This window comes from Pavona decussata, unplaced genomic scaffold, assembly GCF_977016875.1.
Source record: "Pavona decussata unplaced genomic scaffold, jaPavDecu1.1 SCAFFOLD_28, whole genome shotgun sequence".
NCBI lineage: Eukaryota > Metazoa > Cnidaria > Anthozoa > Scleractinia > Agariciidae > Pavona > Pavona decussata.
The window spans coordinates 3,626,741-3,649,213 of NW_028145451.1; the positions used below are offsets into that span (position 1 = coordinate 3,626,741).

At 38.2% G+C, this 22,473-nt stretch overlaps 1 protein-coding gene across 1 annotated transcript; it reads left to right on the forward strand.

Annotated features, from left to right (window-relative positions):
• Positions 1-80: 80 nt before the first annotated feature.
• On the forward strand, positions 81-20,391 carry LOC146485160 (BBSome complex member BBS2-like). The gene is made up of 18 exons (XM_085104151.1): positions 81-313; positions 3,837-4,049; positions 5,677-5,802; positions 6,498-6,560; positions 8,928-9,005; positions 9,417-9,521; positions 10,241-10,327; positions 10,841-10,976; positions 13,200-13,339; positions 14,369-14,685; positions 15,391-15,432; positions 15,567-15,651; positions 16,618-16,749; positions 17,183-17,257; positions 18,236-18,298; positions 18,422-18,534; positions 19,348-19,496; positions 19,985-20,391. Exons 1-18 carry the CDS (start codon positions 197-199, stop codon positions 20,083-20,085), a joined length of 2,142 nt encoding a protein of 713 aa, XP_084960277.1. The 5' UTR covers positions 81-196; the 3' UTR covers positions 20,086-20,391.
• Positions 20,392-22,473: the final 2,082 nt, after the last annotated feature.

Sequence of the window (22,473 nt, forward strand, 5' to 3'; positions counted from 1 at the left end):
CAGCGCGACATTTATGCGCCCATAATACACTAGATCCGAGTCTCAGCGTAGAATGATAAAAATAATGCGCAATAGGTCTTCTGCGCAATAATAAATTTCTAGTTTCCAAGGCAAAGAAAGCTGGTTCCATTTTCGCCGTTTCATAATGTGATCTGCTAACTTTCCTTTACTTCTTTTGAACTACTTGTTTTCCGCCATGCTCGTTCCGATCTTTACGCTCAAGTTGAACCACAAAATACATGCTCGAACTGTGGCGTTGGGAAGGTATGATGGAAAACATCCTTGCTTGACAGGCGGGACGACGGCGGGAAAGGTTTGTTACAAGTTCTCTTTTTCTTTATTGAAGTCTTAATTTTTAGCTATTTACTACTTTATTTGGAAGTCTGTTCCTCGCTTTGATATATATGAATTAAGGACGGTGACTCCTAATACAGAGGAATTTATATGCGGGACCAGTAGATCTAAGCGAGGGCTATTGAAATCCAAATTAAAAGAAAATTAGGGGTAACTTCGCAATTTTCAGAGGTAATTAAGCAACAATAATTCTAAAAACCGTTAAAGTACAAAACAATGTATGCCATTTTTTTCCAAAATGGAAGCTTGATTATCTCTGAAAAATGTATGGTTACCCTGGCCTTTTGGATTCTAATAATCCTTTGTAAGGTCTGTTTTTTCTGTATGGACAAAAACCTTGCAAAAATATCTGTGTTAGTAGGCTCCACCATTAAGGCCCCGTTTACATCCATGGAGAAAAGTTGTCCCGGGTAGAAGGGTCACTCGCCTACCCAAGCTACCCTCAGGGCGAGCCAACTTTTCCTACATTTCCTTACAAAACTTGGTGAACCGTTTACATGAGAAATAAAAAGTTGGCTCGGCTGGAAGGGTGACCTGCCTAGCCAGGTCACCCTTTTTCAATGGTAGGGTCACCCTCTTAGCCGGGCCAACATTTCTCCGTGTAAACACTTAGGCTCGCCTAGCCGGTTCAACTCTGTCAAAGCGAGACAAGCGCTGTTGGCTTGGGCAAAGGGGTCAACTTTTTTCTCATATAAACACTTGCTGAAGTTGACTCGGCTAGGAGGGTGACCCTCTTTCTCGGGACAACTTTTCTCCATGTAAACAGGGCCTAAGAAACTTGTGTTTCTCAGGCCATCCTGAGCTGCACAGAACGTATGCACTGAGTAGCAAAAGGATGCATCATCCTAAACACAACCATTGATCAAATTAGCTCATGTAAATTATCCACAATACCTAAAGCGATTCCATTGGAAAAGAAGCTATAATAAAATTTGTTTGAATTTTTGCATCGTGGTTCATTACATCTTAATTAATAAGGTGATCTACAATCATGGACAAAACCATTAAGAAACTTTTAGTCAATCTCCAAATTCAACTGCTACAATGATACGTCAACAGCACAGCCTCCCCTTCCCCTCATCAATGTTGCTCTGCCTTTGGATAAAAGGCTAGCGCATCATCCGGCCTTCAAAGCAACATTGAGTGAGGGAGGGAGGAAAGGGAGGTGAAGGTTTGGTACTCTCCAGGTGGTGTTTTCTTTAAGGTAAATTTGAAGTTTTCTTAATAAGTTTTGTCCACACGTGTAGCATTAAAGAACTAAGAAAATGCTTGATTTTCATGCTTGTTTTCATGCTCTAGGAGCTGTAGTGTATAAGCACTTTAATTTACTAGACTGTAACAGCAATGTTAATAAAACCTAGAATCATGGACAAAACTGTTAAGAAACATTAATTATTTTTGTCAATCTACAAATTTGCACCAAATTTGACAGCTACAGTGATATTGTGTGGCAGTGATATTGTATTGCATAGTATCAACCCAGGTGTAAACTGTAAAGTATAAAAGATCTGGGATATAGTACAAACAACAACAACAACTTTTAGTCAAAACATGGTGAGTTTTAAAGCTAATATAGTTTATGGGGCCTTGCAATAAGAAATTGAAAAATTATTAAAATTGAGTGTGGTCAGTAAAAGATGAAATATGTACAATAAAAGAAATAAACAGAATTAATTAATAATTAATAAAAAACGAAATCGCTGGCAATTCAGGGACATCCCGTTCAGGGCAAAAAACTTTTTTTTTATTCCACTTGTCCATTGGACGAGTTACGTTCAGATTCTGGTTGTCCGAAAGTTAAATTTACTAGTCCGAAATAATTATTAAAGTGAATAACAAAATATCATAAAAAAACGTAGAAATTGTATAATCTGTTTTGTACCAAATCTCGAGTATTTATTTTAACAGTTATTTCAATTTATGTTGTTCTTTGCACTTTTTAATACAACACCATTTCATACAGACACATCGGGGATCACTCACATTCTTTATACACGACTTGAGAAAATGTAGCACATCTACGAGGCATTAACACTGCGATCTAAGATGACTCCTTTGACTCCTCGTCGATTTTACGGCCTATTCGCTGTAGCAGCGCCTGCTTTGGTTTTTCTTCGTTTTTAGCTCGTTGAAAACAAAAGTAATGAGAATGGCTCTCCTCGTGACTCACAAGAGAATCACGGCGAAAACCAGTGGCGGACGATCCACTGATGCCGACATAAAGCCGGCTCGCTTTATCGGCTACTGTCGGATACTTACGGCACACAATGCAGAACATTTCATTCTTCTCCGCGTCAAATTTAACTCAGGGAAATTCTTTTTTCCATGTTGGTTGGAATTTTCGAATTCGACTTTCTTCATGTTTTTTCACTTTCTCACTCTTAGGATGTTCCTCTTTGCTGGAGTCAGGTTTTCTCTTACTCTCGATTTTTCCATAGGTCAAGCAGATTAGCCGACATCTTGTACACTGACAATGAAAACGTAGCATGTGATCTGATTTTATTTCGCGCGTTTTTTAGGTGGGTTATGTGACATTTTCAAAGCATCAGCGCCTTTTATATAGCAGAATGGCTTGGAGCGTTTCACGTCTTTTAAATTACACTATTAGACTGACAGCAAAGACATTAAAAGGTTTTATTACTCCAAACGAGGTCGTCATTTCCATATATGGTATGTGGATCCCAGTCTTTACTGAAACAACAGAACCAGATATTCTCGGAAAACATAAGCCAAAACGGGTAAGTTGCCGTGAAAAGAAACCAAACTTCGCGAAACTCAGGCCAGTTTACAAAGTCCAAAATGCTTGGGAACTCAGACCTCAGTAGAAAAGAACATCTTTTTATAGGCAAACTCTACTCGTCCCATAGGACAAGTGCTTTTGGAAATCCACTCGTCCAAGATACGAGAGTACTCGTCTCGGACGGGCGGACGAGCGGAAGTTTTTTGCCCTGCCGTTTGTGGTCACCCTTCATTAAATTTCAGGTTTCTGAGGGCATGAGACTTTTTTGCCCTTTTGGCATAATCCCTGGCGCTGACAGCGGATGGTTCTAAAAGATTCCATTCAATGATCATCCTCTGTGAGAAATAGAGTTTTTCATGTACAGTAATAAGTTTCAAAACGTTGTACGCTAACACGATGTTGATGACGGAGGTCGTACTTAGACTCTTTCCTTTGGATTATGTGCTCCAAGCATGGTGGAGTTAAGCGGTTGTAGATCTATATTATAAATTAAGGTGGCTATTTTGACCTTATAAGATAAGCAAAGTTGTTAAAGCAGGCATGGAAAATTGCATACTTTAGTCTGAAATAAGGTCAGTATTTAGTGTCACCCCCCCCCCCCCCCTCCTACCCATCAGTAGGCTTGCCATGTTGCATGGTATTTGTCAAGGATCAGTGGTCTTTGTAGCCATGTACATGACATGTATGGCTTTATTTTTTGACTGTAAAGTTCTGTATGATTGCTGTTGTTTACTACATGTAGGTTTTCATCCACAACCCCCACACCAGTGCACTGCAGGGTGGCCGAGCAATTTCAAGCCACAATGATATCAGCATTTTGAACATCAACCAGCAAGTGTCTGCTGTCGCTGCTGGTCAGCTGAATAGCTCAGGGTGTGATACACTTCTCATTGGGACACCCACAAACTTCCTGGCTTATGATGTGGAGAACAACTCTGATCTCTTCTACAAGGATGTAAGTGGCTCTGCTGATAATCATCAAAGAATTATAGTGATTGCATTTTATTAGACGTCAGTTAATTCAAACTTATTTGTTTTCTTCTGTGTGTTCTAAACAGGGAAAAATATGATATAAATGAACAGGTGATAATAGGGAACCTGCCTTGGCCAGTGACTTGAAGAACTCTGACACCATATGTCAGTTTTATTTATTTAGAAAAAAACTTTTTAAATCTTTTAATCTATATAGTTTACTATTGTATTTTTTAATATTTGTCATTTGTGTACTGTACTGTAATGTTATTTTGGATGATTCAGGACCTCTCTGTAGATCACCCACGGGAGAGAGCTTTCCTGTTTAAATATTATTATTATTATTATTATTATTATTATTATTATTATTATTATTATTATTATTATTATTATTATTATTATTATTATTATTATAAAAAAAAAATAAAATCTTTCTTTATTATAATATTCCAAGCAAAATTGATATTTACAAGTTAAAAGTAGAAAAAAAGAGCTATTAAAACCTATTTACAATTCAATATTCAAAATTCATTTCGATTAAAAAAAAAGCGACTATTTCCAAGTACAACAGAGCTATTTTTCAAGCACAATTTTTTAACAATAGTAAGACTAAAATTTTGATGAAATAAAAAAGTTGTTAAAAAGATCCTAAAATACTAATTTACAACGTCACGCCATCATTCACTTTCTAAAATTAGCGGAGACACGCTTGGCTAGCGTTTAAGCGGCAGTCATCAATGAAATCCCCAAATGGAATTTTGTGAAAAGGTTATTATTATTATTATTATTATTATTATTATTATTATTATTATTATTATTATTATTATTATAAAGAAGATCCATCAGAAGAATACTGTTGGCCATGTCATGATTACATTAGAGGCACAGGACCTGATGAGGTTTGCAATGCTTTGTAGGGAAATTTGGACCCATTTTACTTCTCAGCCTTTATCAAGTTGGGTAAAATTTCAAAAAAAGTGGTACTTTGATATATAGAGTGGTTTTCAAAATTAATGAGAGTCATAAAACCAAGACCAAAGTAAAATATAACTCTGGCCAGTCACAACAGACGCAAACAGCGCAATTAAAAAACCAATCGGAACTCGAAGCAAAATTAATTCATGTAACCAGTACCAAGAGCAAAAAAACGCATGCAACCAAATCAGTTGGTTTTGGTTTTGTTTCTCACTGGTTGAGAGTGCCAGGTGCAAGTTTTGTTAAGCAATTACAGAGGGAAGTAAAGCAAAACCAATGCAAACATGCAATTATTACTATTGACAGCTGGCTGGCAGATTTGTTGGGGAGCTGTTCTTCAATTTTAACATTTTCAAATAATTTATTATTTGGTTTTATACTTGTATATCTCAGAACTGCCTGAAAAAACACTTCCAGTAATGCCAAACTCAGGATATTTGTTACTATAATGAAAATTATTATTATTTTGACTGTACAATAGGAGTTGTTAATTTGATTTGAAGATGATGCATTTACAATCAAGAACAGTTGTTACTGAAGAGTTTCACAGTGTGTAGATATTACATGTACATGTACGTTGGGGTTATTTGGAATTTCAACAAAATTTCACCTTTTATTCACAATTTTTTCAATAGATTGCAGATGGAGCAAATGCAATAGTAACAGGCAAGCTTGGATCATTTGAGAATCCACTGGCAATAGTTGGAGGAAACTGCTCAATTCAAGGATTTGACTTTGAAGGAAATGATGAATTTTGGACAGTAAGTCATTTTACTGTCAAAATAGGAAAACTGTGAATTATTTCTGGAATGTTTATTGTTCTGTGACCAATCAGAGGAGACACAATATTCTAGTTATCGTTTAATATACCGTAATTTTAATCATTCCCCAAGGCTATGATTAGGGGTGAGTAGTAGGCATAAGTGATTGTTTGAGCAACTTAAAATCCAGTTTACTCCAAATAAACATTTTTTGGCACAAAATATGGACTGGATGTGAAGCAGTATCGTGGTTGGGTACCTTTTATCTTAAGTTTGCAAGTCAAAATAGAGCTAATAACAACAATACTTTGGATTTTAAGGCCAAAATTTTCATCGTCACTGAATGATATGCTTCTTCCGTGGACCCCAAGACCTTCAAATGTTTGAAATTTATTAATTAAACAATTTGGAAAAATATGTGGGTTAAAAATGAATCAACAAATAACCATCAGTTATTGTTATGGATCAGAAATTTCCAAATGGAATAAACTAAGGTTTTAGGTTAGTTTCTGAAAATTGTTTGTAAAATAATGCCTTTCAAGTAATCTGAATAAATTATAAGTTCACCTTGCAGCATTAGTTCGAGGCTCAAGACAACTCATATTTTTTATTAATAATTTTATTTTTAACAGCTTAAATACACTCACTTCCTTCATTCCTTTTTAACTACAGTTGATATCTTTTTGTCCTTTTAGGTAACAGGAGACAATGTGTGCTCCTTAGCAATGTGTGATTTCAGCGGGGATGGATCACTTGAGGTACAATCCTGTGTATTTTAGAACTGTCAGTTAACATTTGTACACTTGTGTTTACGCAGATCTATCATTCATCATTAAATTGTGACCTTAGAACTGTTGTCTTGTATCCAGAATCTCATGGTGCTGAGTTCTGCACCTCCTGTTTTTCAACTTGTTTTGTTCTACACTGTATGTTGTTTTCTTTAGTTTTGTTCTTTTCTATCATTGTTTATTTGTTTTTGTTGTATTTATGTTTCTTTTACTGACTGACTGACCGACCAACCCTAAATTTGAAACTAAATTTCAAAATTATAACAGAAAAAAGAGGGACAAAGGTCGGAACACTTATGTCCAGAAATGCAGCTAACCCTGAATTTGGGTATTTTATTATAAGACAGACCTTTTTGTCATTTTCATATGACTTCATGTTTGCCAGAGTTATTTGTGTCTTAGTAAGAATTTAGGGTAGGGGACACTTTGCGATGTCTATCATACAGTTTGTGCATCTCATTAGCGTGCATTTCTGAGCATATCTCCATTTAGGAAGTGACCATTAGCCTGTAATTTCAACCACCTGTACATATAGCTATTCTGGTATAATTTTTTTTTTTTTTTTGGTTTAAAATTTTTTCAAACCAGGTTAATTTCCTTTGTGCAGTATTCACTACCATAATCTGAGACAAAGGGAATTAAAAATCAAACGGGTTTGAAAATTTTTAAACCAAAAATTTTTTTGAACTACAACATAGCCATTAAGAATTTTAATGGCTATGTTACTATTTAATAATAATTAACTGGCAACTCAAGCAATTACCGCTATAGCAATATAGAACTGGTTGATGTCTTTGTGTAAAAGAAAACATAATTAAAAAATTAAATTTATAGTTTTTATAACTACAACAACTTTGCTTATAAACAAACATTTACAGACTAAAGTGGCCGTTACACGTTGAAACTTTTAGCTGAAACTTGTGTGCAACGGCGCTGTGAAACAAGTTTCAGCAGGCGTTGCACCGTGTAACATGATCGGTTTCGCGAAACTTTTTCAAACTTCCGTTGCGAGACAAGTTTCATGAAAAGTAGAACCACTTTCTACTTCTGCAACGGCTCGCAACGGTCGCAGTGGTGAAAAAACAAAAGTTTCACCGTGTAACACCACTTTGTGAAACTTGTTTCGAAGCGCCATTGCACACAAGTTTCAGCTAAAAGTTTCAACGTGTAACAGTGGCTTAAGAATATCACAGTGGTTATCTTTTATTACTCCCTGGACACAGTGGGGTCATCACACCAAACAGCCAGTACATTAAAACTGTAGATTTACAATCACCGTCATTGGTCGCCCATAAAGTTCTAAGCAATTTAGCCTGAGAACAAACAAAAAAATGTAGTAACTCGTCTGCAGTGCATGCAAACACTGGGCAACTTTGGAGCATTTAGTTATTATTATTATTATTATTATTATTATTATTATTATTATTATTATTATCATTTTATTTATAATTTTTTAATTTATTCCTCGCGAAGCGAGGTTAATAAATTTGTCAGGCCCAGCCGGCCCGAGCGGAGCTAAGCCACGCGAATTCGAGCGAAAAATATATTTATATATATATATATGTGTGTATATATGTTTATATCTTCGAAGGTGTCTGCACTGTTGCCTAGCAACAGTGAAAAACAAAGTGTGAATGACGTCAGACTGTCTAGCGACGTCTGGTGCAAAATTTGCATACATCGGAAAAAATATGCGTGCATGATCAAATTTCAACTGCAATGTTCATCAATATTCACTGGATACAGAACTATCTCTCCAGAATCTTTTCCCTTTCTTTTAGAAATCTTTTTTGTAAAAGATTGCATTGAAGAAATTACACATTTTGTGGCCGCGGTAAAATAATTTTCCGTGGGAAATAAATTCATCGAACACGACAGCGCTGCACGCCCGTTGTCTATTGCGTCGCGTCAGAAATAGATTTTCAACCGCAATCTAGCCTGTGGAACTACGAAAAGACCATGCTCATAAAAAAAAATCCTATGCCCCTTTTAATCTCCTCATTTGATGCTACAATACGAGTAAAGAGGGCTCTCCACCCAGCCCCAGCTTCGCGAGGTTTTGCGAGTCACGTATTTCTAGTTTTATTTTATTTTTTTTATTGTCAGGACTCAGTTTTTTGGCCCCAAAAATTAAAAGTGATATACCCCCCTTCTGTGCACAGTCAGTACACACTGTTCATTAATTCTTATCACACAATGTTGTGGTTTTATTTATTTGTAGTGTAGCCTGTGCTTATTACTAAAATTTATTAAGTGGTCCAAAACCAAGTATGCCAACAAAATCAATTTTCATTCTGATTAACTCAATAGAAAATGTTTCAATCTTTACATGTATAGCTACTGGTTGGATCTGAAGATTTTGACATCAGAGTATTCAGAGAAGATGAAATTATTGCAGAGATGACAGAAACTGAAGTGAGTTTGTCTGGACATTAGTTGGGCTATTTTCTATGTGATGTTGTTTGGTGTAACAGTAATGAAATGTTTTTTGTGTTAATTGATAATTATTTAAAATTAAAGAGCTTCCCATTAAAGACTTGGGTGCTTTTATTGACCCCACAAATTTAAATGATACTCAATCATGAAAATTGCTCTCTCATACAGACATTTTGCCCAGCAGCAGTTAACATTTTATCAGACCACACAAGACTTGTTTATTAAGGGAATTTTGGTTGTAAATGTGAAGTGTTCTGACTATTTTCATTGGCACTCGAGTGCCACTATCAATAACTTTGTTAACTGGATAAAGTGTACTTCTTGTACAAGTGGGCTACAGTACTCACTTAAAGTAGTCCATATAGACATGATTTTTCTTTGACTCAACAGTCTGTAACTTCTCTGTGCCCAGTCCATGGATCACGATTTGGTTATGCACTCGCAAATGGAACTGTTGGGGTGTATGACAGGACAGCAAGATACTGGAGAATAAAGGTAACCATCGTCTGTGGGTAATTCACGTTAGTCTATGCCATCAGAAACTCAGCAGTATTAAAAATTATTTGCAGTCCACAGTGGGCCACTGGTGACCTGAGTGGCTGATTATAGAGACACCCTGTAAAATTTTACATCAAACCACCCTTAACAGATTTCCAGAGCAAGTACGCCACGAACAAATAAATAGCACAAATGAAAAACTGGAAAAATTAATAGAGGCTATCCATTATATCATGATGGCAACAGCTAGCTAAATGATCTTAATAATAATTTATAGTAATAAATGGGTTCCTGTCCAAAACTTATCATTAAGGACAAAGAAAGTTTAATCAACAAAACTTTATTAAACACATGCATGCCTACAGTAAGACTGAAGGAGGAAAATAAAAATATATATTAATACATTTAACATGATCTGATGACTTAATATTTAGGTTTGGAGGGAACCTTTTAATAATTTACTTTAAGTAAATTTAAGGACACTACTTACTGGAGTCAGTGTGAATGAAACCAACAACTTAACAGCTTCTAGTGAACATTCTGCATGTTTTGTTTTGTCTTTTTTTTTTCCTTTTGTCTTTGTAGTTAATTAAGTTTAGCACATTTACTGTAAGTATTATAATCTTATATGAAATGAAACGGAATTAAAATAATTTTAAAAATTTGAAAAAAGCTCTTTAATATGAAGTTGTGATTTCTGTTTGTTTCCTTCTTAGTCCAAAAACCAAGCTATCTCCATTCACAGTTTTGATCTTGACTCAGATGGAGTACCAGAGCTCATCACAGGCTGGTCCAATGGAAAGGTAGTTCCACTTGATCAGTTGCAAACTTTGAAACTATCTGGTTGATATCCAATATTTGCTCTAATAGCAGCCATCTAGTGTTCAAAGAGAAATAATTAAGTAAGGAGGATGGTCAGTAAAATTTACACATGAATATGAATATATGAAACATGTATTTGAACTGCAGGTGAAAGATTAAAATTAATACAAGAAAGACGCTCGCAGACGTTATTTAATATGCAACTTAAGTGGTTGCGAAAAGAAAGCCTGAAAAAAATTCAGGCTTGAACAGAATTCGAACCTATGACCTCTGCGATGCCGGTGCAGTGCTCTACCAACTGAGCTATCAAGCCAACTGGGAGCTGGTCATATTGTCATTCGACTTGCTGCATCCACTAACTATGTTAGTTGATGTACCTTGAAGTTGCTTTACTGGGCATAGGACACAGGGACATTTGTGTGTTAGAAGCATTAATTAATTATAAAATAATTTATTATTAGTTTATGTCATCTGGCAATTTTGTTCTGTTTCAGATTGATGCACGAAGTGACAGAACAGGTGAGGTGATCTTTAAAGACAACTTCTCAGTGGCTGTTGCTGGTATCTTAGAAGGAGATTACCGTATGGACGGCAAACTGGAGCTCATCTGTTGCTCAGTGGAGGGAGAAGGTACTTGTTGAGAAAACTTTTTATCAAATCTCAGACTGTTTAATTTGCACTCTTACGTGTATGTGGTGATTGAAATTTAAGAATGAATAAATAAACTTATCACTAACCTGGGGAAATTGTCTTTGGTTGGCAGCATCTTTTTGAGTGTTGAAAATAATATTGAATCACACTGGCTTCGGTTTGGCTTTACTACATGCTCTGGCTGGTTAAAAAACCTGCCCCTTTTTTAACCAATTAGCTAGAAGTATTGAACCATAACTAATCAAAAGTTTCTCACACACATTTTCCTGGACTTGGTGCCATTTACGTACTACATTATACTTGCTACGAGTTGCTTCAAGTTTTGGAAACTAGTTCATAATTATATGTATATAAATAACAGAAGAGAACGACAAAGAGAAAGAGCAACTTCAGTACTCTTGCTACCAACAGCATACATAAGCAGTAACTAATAATAATAATAATAATAACTATATTTCTATAGCGCTCTTATCCTATGTTCAAGGCACTTTACAGTCATGTAAACAACATCATTGATAAATATTGGCAAATTTACAACCATCTCCTATTATATCAAATAACGGCCGGTCAGCGGACAATGTCCGGTCAAAATTGGGTGTTGACCGGATTAATCCTTGGATTGCCGAACATCTTGTCCGGTCCTTTATCGACTAGTTCAGAGAAATTTAATTTTTAACTATTTGATAATCACGAGGGACAACATTTATGTTTCCGAAACAAAACGATTATAAAACTAGACAAATTAGTGGTCGAGAAATTCCTGGCAGTAGCAAATTTCCACGATGTCATCAAGTCCTGTCGCGATCGCAAATCATCATGTCTTCCGTTATTTTATTTACTTTAAGTGTTTCCAATTAGTAGAGGATTTTACCTTTGGCTAGATACCATGATTGACTCTTAAATAAAGTGATTGATTGTTTGAATGATCGGAAACCACCCTCACGAAGACTAATCTCGCTACACCGAGAATGCTCCACGTAGCATTTGTTGCAGAGTGCGAAAAGGGAACAAACCATACGTTACTTCCGGCACACCCTGGAAAACATGCTTGGTTACTAAGCTTTCTGGTGATTTCATCACTCGATGCAACTCAAAAATGGAGCATAATAACACAAAAAGTGGGAGAATAAGGTTGTCCTAAAGGGATTCTAAATGGAAGAAAGTCAGCGAGCGCAACCATTGTACTTGGAATAAGACGTCATGCATTTAATACAATTTACATACAGAGCTGCCAAATTTTGAAATCCTAAGAATTAAAGTTAAACTTAAGTGTTTCTTGTTTATGTTTACATTTCAGTTAGCTTCTTTTTTCAAATTAATTAAGAGATCGATTGAACCCTTCAACTTTCATATATTCTGCACATTTTACTTAAAGTTCAGTTGTAGAAATGTTGTGGCGATTGCCGAAGTGTAATATTTAATTATAAGTGATTTTGCCAGATATACTAAAAGTAAAAAGGACAATTGCGGTTATATCTTGCGTAACCATTCCACGTATTGAATGCGAGGCTGCTTCTGCAGTAAAGAGTAGTAAAACTATTAACTTGTAATTTTTTATTTCCAAACCGACTTGGATTTAGTTGTTTTTTAGTTATAAAAAGATTATTGTGCAATTTGGGTTCACTATCGCAAGAGTTACGACTGTTAAAATTTGACCGGCCAAAAACGGGTAGTGTCCGAGCAAAAACATGTTTGACCGGACAACGTGACCGGCACCTGCCCGTTAGTTATTTGCAGCCCTGTATATTAACAGTGATAATATAATATCAACTGATATGATAATATCAATATGTTAACAATGATAATATAATATGTCAACTGTGACAGAGATAACCGCTCAAGAATTGTACTTTACAGTCACTGTCAACGCCAATACAATGAACTGATATTTCTGGCGCAGTCCAAATTGTCTTTCAAGACAGAAGGAGACAACAGAATATTAATAAACTTGTAAATGCTGCTAAAATGTTCTGAAAGTAAAATTTTGAGGTTCATTCAATACTTCTGATCTACTTAAAAGTAGTTGTGCATTTTGTTTCATTTTTCAATGGAAAACAAGGTCATTTTTATTGCCCAGGAGAGTGTTTTGTATCACTGATTTGGTTCTGGAAGAATTCACTACTTTCAGGGAGTGAGGATTGTAAATTAATTTGGTTTAATAGTGATCATGGCACTTTGGGTATTTATTAAATATTTTTTTAGTCCGTGGATATCTGCCAGCATCTCCGGAGATGAAGGGGAATTTGATGGATGTGGACGTCGAGCGAGATGCTCTGAGAGACTTGGCTCAAAGGAAACAGAATTTGCTACTTGAACTGAAAAACTATGAAGAAAATGCTAGGGTAAGGGTTCAAAGAAACTGTTCTGTTTGTAAGCTGTGCGACATACCATAGCTTTTTGGCCAATTTTTTGACATTTTCTTGACAGCTTTCTCATTTCCCTTCCAAGTGATGAAATCAAAATACAAAACCTGTGAGGAGCAAAGTTGCCAGTTTCCATGTTTAGCCTTTGTTTTCATAGTGTCTAGCACCCATGAAATGTGATGGAAATAGTTTAAATTTAAGTGTATGTTAGATGTACAGTCTACATGCACTTGTATACCTACAAATTATTTTAAATTGACTGTGGGCTTGCTTGCCTTGGAAAGGAAAATACAGTAATTCTGTTCACCAAGAACAAAGAAAGCCAAGACCAGATCAAGATTTTTTACTGTCATTGTGTTCACATTTCCTACAGTCTGAGATCTCATTTGAGGCTACAATCTTGGGCACTTGAGATGAAAAATTAACACCACATAGCTTTGCCCCTCATTTTAGTGAGGAAACAATTTGATGTTTTTGTTTGTGTAGGAGCTCATTTGAGGGGAGGGGGATTAAGTCTATCCAATATTGCAATGCTGGACACTTCCAATGAAATATGAAGACCACCCCTTTCCTTAATTCAGTAATTGGAAAATGCTATGTTTTGGTTTCCACATGAATTCATCGTTGATTTGGGGGGAGTGCAGAGGGAGTGGGGTTTGTCGGGGGGGGGGGGGGGGTTAATTTCTATTCTTATTCTGTCCAAGATTGTTTAACTATGAAAATTGACATAGCAAAGTTAAATCAAAGTATATACAATGTTTTAATAGGATTGTAAGATTTCTCTCATTTCATGTAATACATGCAGTTGTTTCATTAGAAGGCATCAACCGGCAGCGTACAGTTGTATATTTGAACTCACACCACTGCCTAATTTGTCTCAATTTTCACTTAAATGCTGACAAGAAGTCTCAAACCACCGCTTAGTTTGGCAGTAGCTCTGACTTCTACTTCAAAAGTTACTGATTGAAACCCCTGCATATGTTTGACTGATTCGTTAAATGATTTCAGGTTGGTAGGGTTGGAGGCCAGGAAGCGGACCAGTCCCAGTTAGGAATCATACCAGCCAACACCCAGCTGCAGACGTCCCTCTTGGTCAACCCAGGCAGTGAACAGGTGCAGCCTCATGTCGAGCTCTCCATCTCTACCACCAATGAAACAATCATACGCACCGTCATGATATTTGCCGAAGGGGTATTCGAAGGGGAGAGCCACGTTGTTCATCCTTCGCAGCAAAATTTAAAGTCATCGCTGCAAGTTCCAGTCTTTCCCCCCAAAGATATCCCCGTGGACCTTCACATCAAAGCTTTTGTTGGTAATAAATCCAGGTTGGTTTGAGTGTTGCTCTAAGATATAAAACGTACATGATACGAACATAAAAAGCCACTGACATCACAACACAAAATTGAGCGAAACACACTTTTAGAGAAAGAGTTGCATCTATTAGTGGATTTGATGCAAAAAATAAAAAGCCACTGACATCACCCTCATTAACCTGTGTAGCAAGCGTTTCTGTTGGGGTTGGGCACGTTTTGCGCTTTTTGACTACGCTAAGCAGGCTACACCCTTATGCACAAGGAGTTTTTATACATGTCCTCTTTAGTAGCAATGCCTTTCCACTGAGTAAACTCCACTGTAACTCCCAAACTACAATGGTACCAAATCAACCTGCTCAATGCAAAAAGTGTTTTTCAATTTTAGTGCTTGTGCATTAATTACATTTTGTCATAATTTAAAAGAAAAACACACTGTGCACATGCTTATAACGTTTACACCAATGAAAATAAAAATCAACACTCTTATGTTGAACAAATTCTAACTTCTACGTTTTCTAAGGTTACAATTTATTGGCAGAAAATAATACTGCAACATCCTCTACTACAGAACAAAGTGGGGAAGAGAGGTGGGATTAACCAAGTGAAAATTCGTCAGTTCAATCAAAAACAAACTCAGCCCCCTGGTAGGGCCTTGGTTATCAATCGATTTAATTTGACTATCCATTCTTATTATTACATTTCCTTTTTTTTTTTCAGTGCTCACTTCCACGTGTTTGAACTCACAAGGCAACTTCCAAGGTAACAAGAAGCTTATGTTTGTTTAGTTTATTTTCTTTTAAACATAAGTAGGCATTTGCTTATCCTAAAGCCCTGTATGTAAAAAAGAGTAATGTTTGTCACAATATTATTCAAAATGCGATTAATTTTTCTAGGTTCACTCTGTACATTCCATGCCCTGAAGGTTATGCTGAACCCAAATCTTACTGCTCCTTCCACATCAATGAAAGAATCAACCGGGTAAGTCCAGCAAACGCACAGCCTTTAGTCAGTACCTACTGGCCTACCTTCAAAGCTGGTAGTATTATTCATGCAAAGATATTGTCTCGATCCCATTCCCCTCCCGGCTTTGCTGCTTGTACTCATGGCTCTGTTGCTCAAACAGGGAGCTTTGGCAACGACGGCGGCAAAGACAACGCCTCAAAACAATAGGTTTAATGAGCAAAAACAATCGCTCTGCACGTGAGTTTTGAATTTTGGTACATTTCTTTGCCGTCCTCTACAAAGCAACAACGTGAAATGACCAAATTCAAGGTTTTGTGGATAACGTATTTGGTTCCTGGGTAGTTCGCTGTTTTTTTACAAGTTAGATGGGTTGAAATAATCGCCAAGTAGCACAAATAAAATGAAGTAATATTTCCAAGCAACGTTTTCGTTGCCGTCGCCGTCGTCGTTGCTAAAGCTCCCTATACAGAAACGGCGAACTACTCAGGAACCAAATTGGTAGGAGTGGCGTTCAAGTTAAGAAAGAAAATGAAAAATTCACAGCGTGTGGTCACGTTCTTCACAAAACCTTGAATGTGGTCATTTCACGTTGTTGTTTTGCAGAGAACGGAATGTACCATAATTTAAAACGCGCGTTCAGAGCGATTGTTTTTGCTCGTTAAACCTATTATTTTGCAGCGTTGTCGTTACCGTCGCCACAGTCCAGTGAAAGATCAGGCGAGAGGTCCTTAAACAGGAATTTGTTTGGCTGGAGGTCACCTTCTTTAAAAGCTCCTCCGCCTTCCCCAACTCGGCTTTTAAAAGTTGTGGGTTTTATGCTAGTCTGTGAGTGCAGTCCTGATGTCTGACTTCATGTGGTTCTGTTTGTTTGGTTGCAGCAGGAAGCTGTTGAGCTCTTGACCGTTCCTCTGGCGTTGTATCTTTATCAGTGCTTTTCAAAATGAAAATGCATCTTTCGTTTATCCCTGTCTCTCTTTGCAGGTTGTGATGTGGCTTAATCAGAACTTCCTTCTCCCAGATGAGATAGAAGGCAAAGACTCAGAGCTGGACATGATGTTTTTATCCCTCAGGACTGGAAATCCCCTGGCAATCAAAATGGATCCAAGTGGAAATGTAAGCAATGGTGATGATACAGGCGTGTGCAGATTGATACACTATTGATCATGGAAGAATGATTTGCATGGGGCCATGTTATGCTATGTAATGTTCAACATGTGAATTTTTCTGCAATGGAAGATCTTACAATGAATCAAAAGAATGTGCGCTGATGAGGCCAACATCACGTGAAAGTGTATGATAAATTATTTGGTGTGTGAGTGCTGAACAGGGATCAGGGATGGCGCAGTGGTGAGAGTACTCGCCTCCCACCAATGTGGCCCGGGTTCGATTCCCGGACTCGGCGTCATGTGTGGGTTGAGTTTGTTGTTGGTTCTCGTCCTTGCTCCGAGAGGTTTTTCACCGGGTACTCTGGTTTTTCCCTCTCCTTAACAACCGACATTTCCAAATTCCAATCCGACACTTAAATTTATTTATTTTATTTATTTAGGTGACTATCAAGACTGATGACATGGATTTGGCAGGTGACATCATTCAAGCCATGGCGACTTTCCTTGGAATTGAGGTAAACCATTAGTCTGCCGTTCATAAAATGTGGTTTGTACGAATTCTGCACTTTTTTGTACGTATCTTTTAGGTATCGTGAAGGAGAATTTTGAGGTTACTAGCCTGCGACAAGACCGATGAAAATGTAACGTACGATCAGGCGCTATAAGGCTAGACTTCTTGTTCCGTCGTTCGCAAAATATTTTCGCGTTTCCTGCGGGAATGGTTTACCAAGTGAAACGAAAATCATTGGAGTCTGATCAAGGGTTAATGGCAATTATGCATATGAAATGTCATATGTTTGAACTGCGAATGAAAGAATTAATAAATGACTGGAAACAACTGCAGTTATGTACGCAATTAGAGTAGTTCATAAAGATAGCCTGACAAAAATTCGGGCTTAATTAGACGGGAATTGAACCCATGGCATTTGTAATACCGGTGCAGTGCTCCACCAACTGAAATTAATTCCACAGCAAGACCAACTAAACAACTATTAATGCATAAACGACCACCACACTAGGAAACCCCTATGTGCTCCCCTCTCATCGCACCATTCAGGACTTAACGTTGACGTTCCATTCAGGAGGAACAAGGCTGCACAAGACGATGATAATCCGTTCGAGCACGGGTTAAAACATAGCATGCTGGTTAGTGTACAATCGTGGACAAAACTTAGAAACATGTGAATTTTGCGTATATATTTCAATCTCCCATAAGGAAAACACCGCCAGGGGAGTAGCAAACTTTCACTCCCCCCCCCCCCCCTCCCCCTCACTCAATGTTGCTTTGAAGGCCGGACTACGACAACCTTTTTTTCAGCGGCGGACCAAAATTGATGAGGGGGAGGGAGGGATGAGTTGGTTATGTATCACTGTAGCGAATTTGTAGGTGGACTAAATGTTTCTTAACATTTTTGTCCGCAATTGTAGTTGGCCAGGTTTTGAACCCATCATCTGAAGCAAATCACGGATTGTTCTCAATGATTGCATTTCAGGATCTTCAGACCACAGCAGAATTTACCGATCATTTGGAAGAACTTCGTGCAGTGTTACTAAAGGTAAAAAAAAAGTCACAGATGCTGAGGGGATGCAGATGTGTCTTTTTTTCTTATATTATCAGTTCTTTCTTAGATCACATCCTCTTCCATAAAATTTCACCCGTAATGTTACTGTTATTTTAGGTGGATGAGCTGCACGCTGTAAGGCAGAAGCTCACAGCCGAGATGGCGGACCACTCCAACTTGATCAGAAGTCTGGTTGTAAGAGCGGAGGATGCCAGGCTAATGGGAGACATGTGAGTACAACAATCAATTTCCCAAAGTTACACTAGACCACGAGTACAAACACGTCTATGGTAATGTATTTATATGCCGCACATATCACATAGTTTCATGGCGCTTTACAATTCTCCTGTGGGGTGTAAAGACGTCACTGGCAGTCGCTATCAGTCCATATTTTGATCTCACCCACCCACCTAGGATTCTTACGTACCATTTACAGGGAAAACTCGGAAATTCCCGTTGGAAAATCAAATGGTACGCATCATTCTATTTGGAGTTCTTCTAAAATTATGGGCTTCTGGTCAAAGTGATGCATTTTTATTGCTCCTTTCGGGATTTACAGCTGATGTTCATACACTTTGCATGTTATCCATCTTCTTTGAAGACAAGCTAAATCATTTCGTATTTATGCTGAAAATTTCCATCCGGGTGGTTTGCGTAAATGGTAAGCACCTTCGCAGCCGTCACGCAACGCTCCTCCCGCTGCTAAGGAGACTGCCACCCATCCAACCCACGCATGAATGTGAAAGACAGACGAAAACCAGAGATAGCGATAGACCACCACACCGGGGACTACGTCCCCTACTCTTTTTGAACAGTATGTGGGTTCTTTAACGTCCCACAGGTTATTAGGAACTAGTGTTGTGAGACGGGACCTACCGTTTATCGTCCTTATCCGAGAAGACTAGAAAGTCTAACCGTTTGCAGATGTCATTACAAAGGCAGCACTTTCTCCTCAGTTATTTAAAGACCCTGAGTGTTGGTCCGGCCGGGGTTTGAGCCGGTGCTCTCCCAACTGAGCTAAACGGTCGACTTTCTCTCGGCAGGAAGAATATGAGGAAAGGCTATATGGAACTGTACGACCTGAACAGAGATCTTATCAATGGATACAAGATCAGATGCAACAATCACAATGAACTGCTATCCTGTTTGAAACTTGTCAATCAGGCTATTCAACGGGCTGGCAAGCTCAGAGGTAGGTTACAGAAACCTGCTTAAGGAGCTTCGACTAAAATAACCTACATAGCACTCCGGTTAGCCTAAATAGATCTCCTTTTAGCCTAAATAGCACTCGGGTTAGCCTAAATAGCACTCCGGTTAGCCTAAATAGATCTCTTTTTAGCCTAAATAGCACTCCGGTTAGCCTAAATAGATCTCCTTTTAGCCTAAACAGCACTCCGGTTAGCCTAAATAGATCTCCTTTTAGCCTAAATAGCACTCCGGTTAGCCTAAATAGATCTCCTTTTAGCCTAAACAGCACTCCGGTTAGCCTAAATAGATCTCCTTTTAGCCTAAATAGCACTCCGGTTAGCCTAAATAGATCTCCTTTTAGCCTAAGTAGCATTCCGGTGAGCCTAAATAGCACTCCGGTTAGCCCAATTTAGCTTAGGTGCAGTTAGCGGTTAGCCTTTACATTTGGGGTTAAGATGTCTCATGAAATATCTTGATTTTTATATTTTTTAGTTGGCAAGGCAAAGGCTCAAGTCATCGCAGGTTGCCGACAAGCGATCAAGAACAACAATGTCAACGGCTTGTTCAAGATCATCAGAGCAGGGTCGCTATAAAATACACTTGATTACGAATGCATGGGTCCTCACGATTTAACGCTCGAAATTGGAGACTTCCTGTGCTGCAAAACAGTCGTTTTTCTTTTACTCGGAATTCAGTGACTGATAGACTACAATTAATCCCTTATATTTTTCTAAGTGATTGTAAGACGAGCGAAAAACGCGATAGTCTCCCTCGCAGCCGTTCTGTGTCTCGTCACGCAAGAACGGCTGCGAGGGAGACTAAACACGCGAACGCGCGCAAAAATTGCCTCCGCGAGAAGAAGCGACGCACGAGGAAATAGAAAAAGAAAAAAAAAATAACATCTTTCCCACGCGAGTCGCGTCTCCTCTCGGGAAGCAATTTTCGCGCGCGTTCGCGTTTTCGCTTACTCTTAAGCTCCATCCACACCAACAAAACATGTTTAATTAAACCAGGTTTAACAAAATGAAAATTTTTAACAAAAAGCTGAACCATTGACTTTGACATAGGATTCAAGTAAACTTTAACTTATAGTTTCGTTTGTGCTAAATCTGTAGTCGACAAAAATCCGAAAGCAGTTTTTATGAAGGAAACAATTTTAAACTGTGTTTAACTAAACAGCTTTTAAACGTGTTTAACCCTTGGTGTGAATGGGGCATTAGTCTTGTGACGGGCCAAAAGGGGGAAACGCCCGATTCTCGCGCGGGAGCCTAGTCTTACTTTTCAATCATCGCTCGCAGTCGCTCCATGCTTTTCATTCAAAAATACCGTTCGCCTTTGTACGATGAACCAACCCAAAAAATACTGACTGTTTTGCAGTCTAGAGAGTACTTTTTCCACAGACTACGTATTCATAGATCCGCCCCTAGAAAGTGAGCAGGTTCTCGTTAGTAGGGAAATGGCTTCCTTCTTTCTCCATCCTTCACTCAGGAGCCTGTTCATACGATCACGAGAATTTGCATTCGACACCTTGGTATGAGGAAATCATTTCTGTCGTGGAGTTGTCCACGGTCTCATAGTCACAAAGACACGTAGCATCAAGTTGGCTATTTGAATGTATGAGTCGGTTAAAAGTGGAAGAAAAATTTATTTAAGGTCAGAAACAACGGTAAAAATAATATGACATTCATTGGAATAGTTAACGAGATTGTAAATATTGTTTTATCGTGATAGAAAGGACCTGAATCTGGAGTATTGTTAGTTTATCAACAGAAGCGTTTGTGATAAACTGAAGACGCATTTCTTTTCCGTCATCTATCTTGTGCAAGCTCTCTACTCTTCGTTTCTCATACCCGAGGTAATCTATATGGTTAAAGACTTTGTTAGCAGTCAGGTGTCTGCGTATAGGATCACGTATGTAAATAGTTATTTGGCAACGCTTAGGTTGTTATTTATTAAAGGCTTTGAAATCTCAAAGAGACATTGTACACAAATGTATGTCAAAAGCCGAAACAATTGTAAGCAAATTGTAGGTTTGAGAGAAGTCTGGTTAAATTTTTACGAAAAAGGAAGATTTTCAAGAAAAATACATACCGGGAAAAGACGTTCACAATACAACACAATACAGTAGACTTTGGTTTAGAACCCGGCTCCCTCCCTCCACCCTCCCTCCCTCCCTCCCTCCCTCCCTCTGGCACGCTCAGCGTTCAGCCAGCAGGGTGATAGGCTCGATTTCCGCCGCTCTCTCAAGTCCGGTCTTCGTTCCTCCCCTCCTTTTCGGGGGAGGAGCGCGGGCTCGTTTCCCGAACAGCGGCTGGAAATCGAGCCTAGCAGGGTGAACGCGCAGGGGCCTTCTAGAACGATCGATCTGCGACTTATTACGAAGAGTGGCTACACCTGAGTGAGTGAGAAATTTGCATATTGCACTGTCCCCAAAAACTCGCTCCTATGCTACGCGTATCCACGAGTTAAAAACTACGAAAGCCGAGAAGGGACTTTCGATTTCCGACTACCGACTTCTGAATTAAAAAAAATTCTGGATGCGAGATGGGCCAACTCCAAGAACACCATATCTATTCTTGGTTTTCAAGTGACGTCACCAAATTCCAGAATTCAAAACCGGGAGGCCTACTAAATTTTTACCTTCATTCAAGGAAAGATTACCTAAAAAGATGTCTTTTCACAGTTTCTTAGCTCGATGTCGTTTTTCCTTTTGAAAATAGAACAGTTTCAATTTCCGAGTTTTATCGTGCGTGACATCAAGAGGACGGCCGAGACAGAGCTGTTCCGTATCAATTAAAAATGACTCTTCGGGTGATTTTCAGCATTCTAATCTAAATTTAAGGAGAAATATTTATCTAAACATTCGAACGTTTAAAAGGGAAATTAAACCTCTTTTCTGGTAAAAGTGAACTCAGGATGTTTTTTTCCTATTTCCGGCCGCCATATTGGTGTCCCTCACAACGCCATGTTGGTGTCCCTCA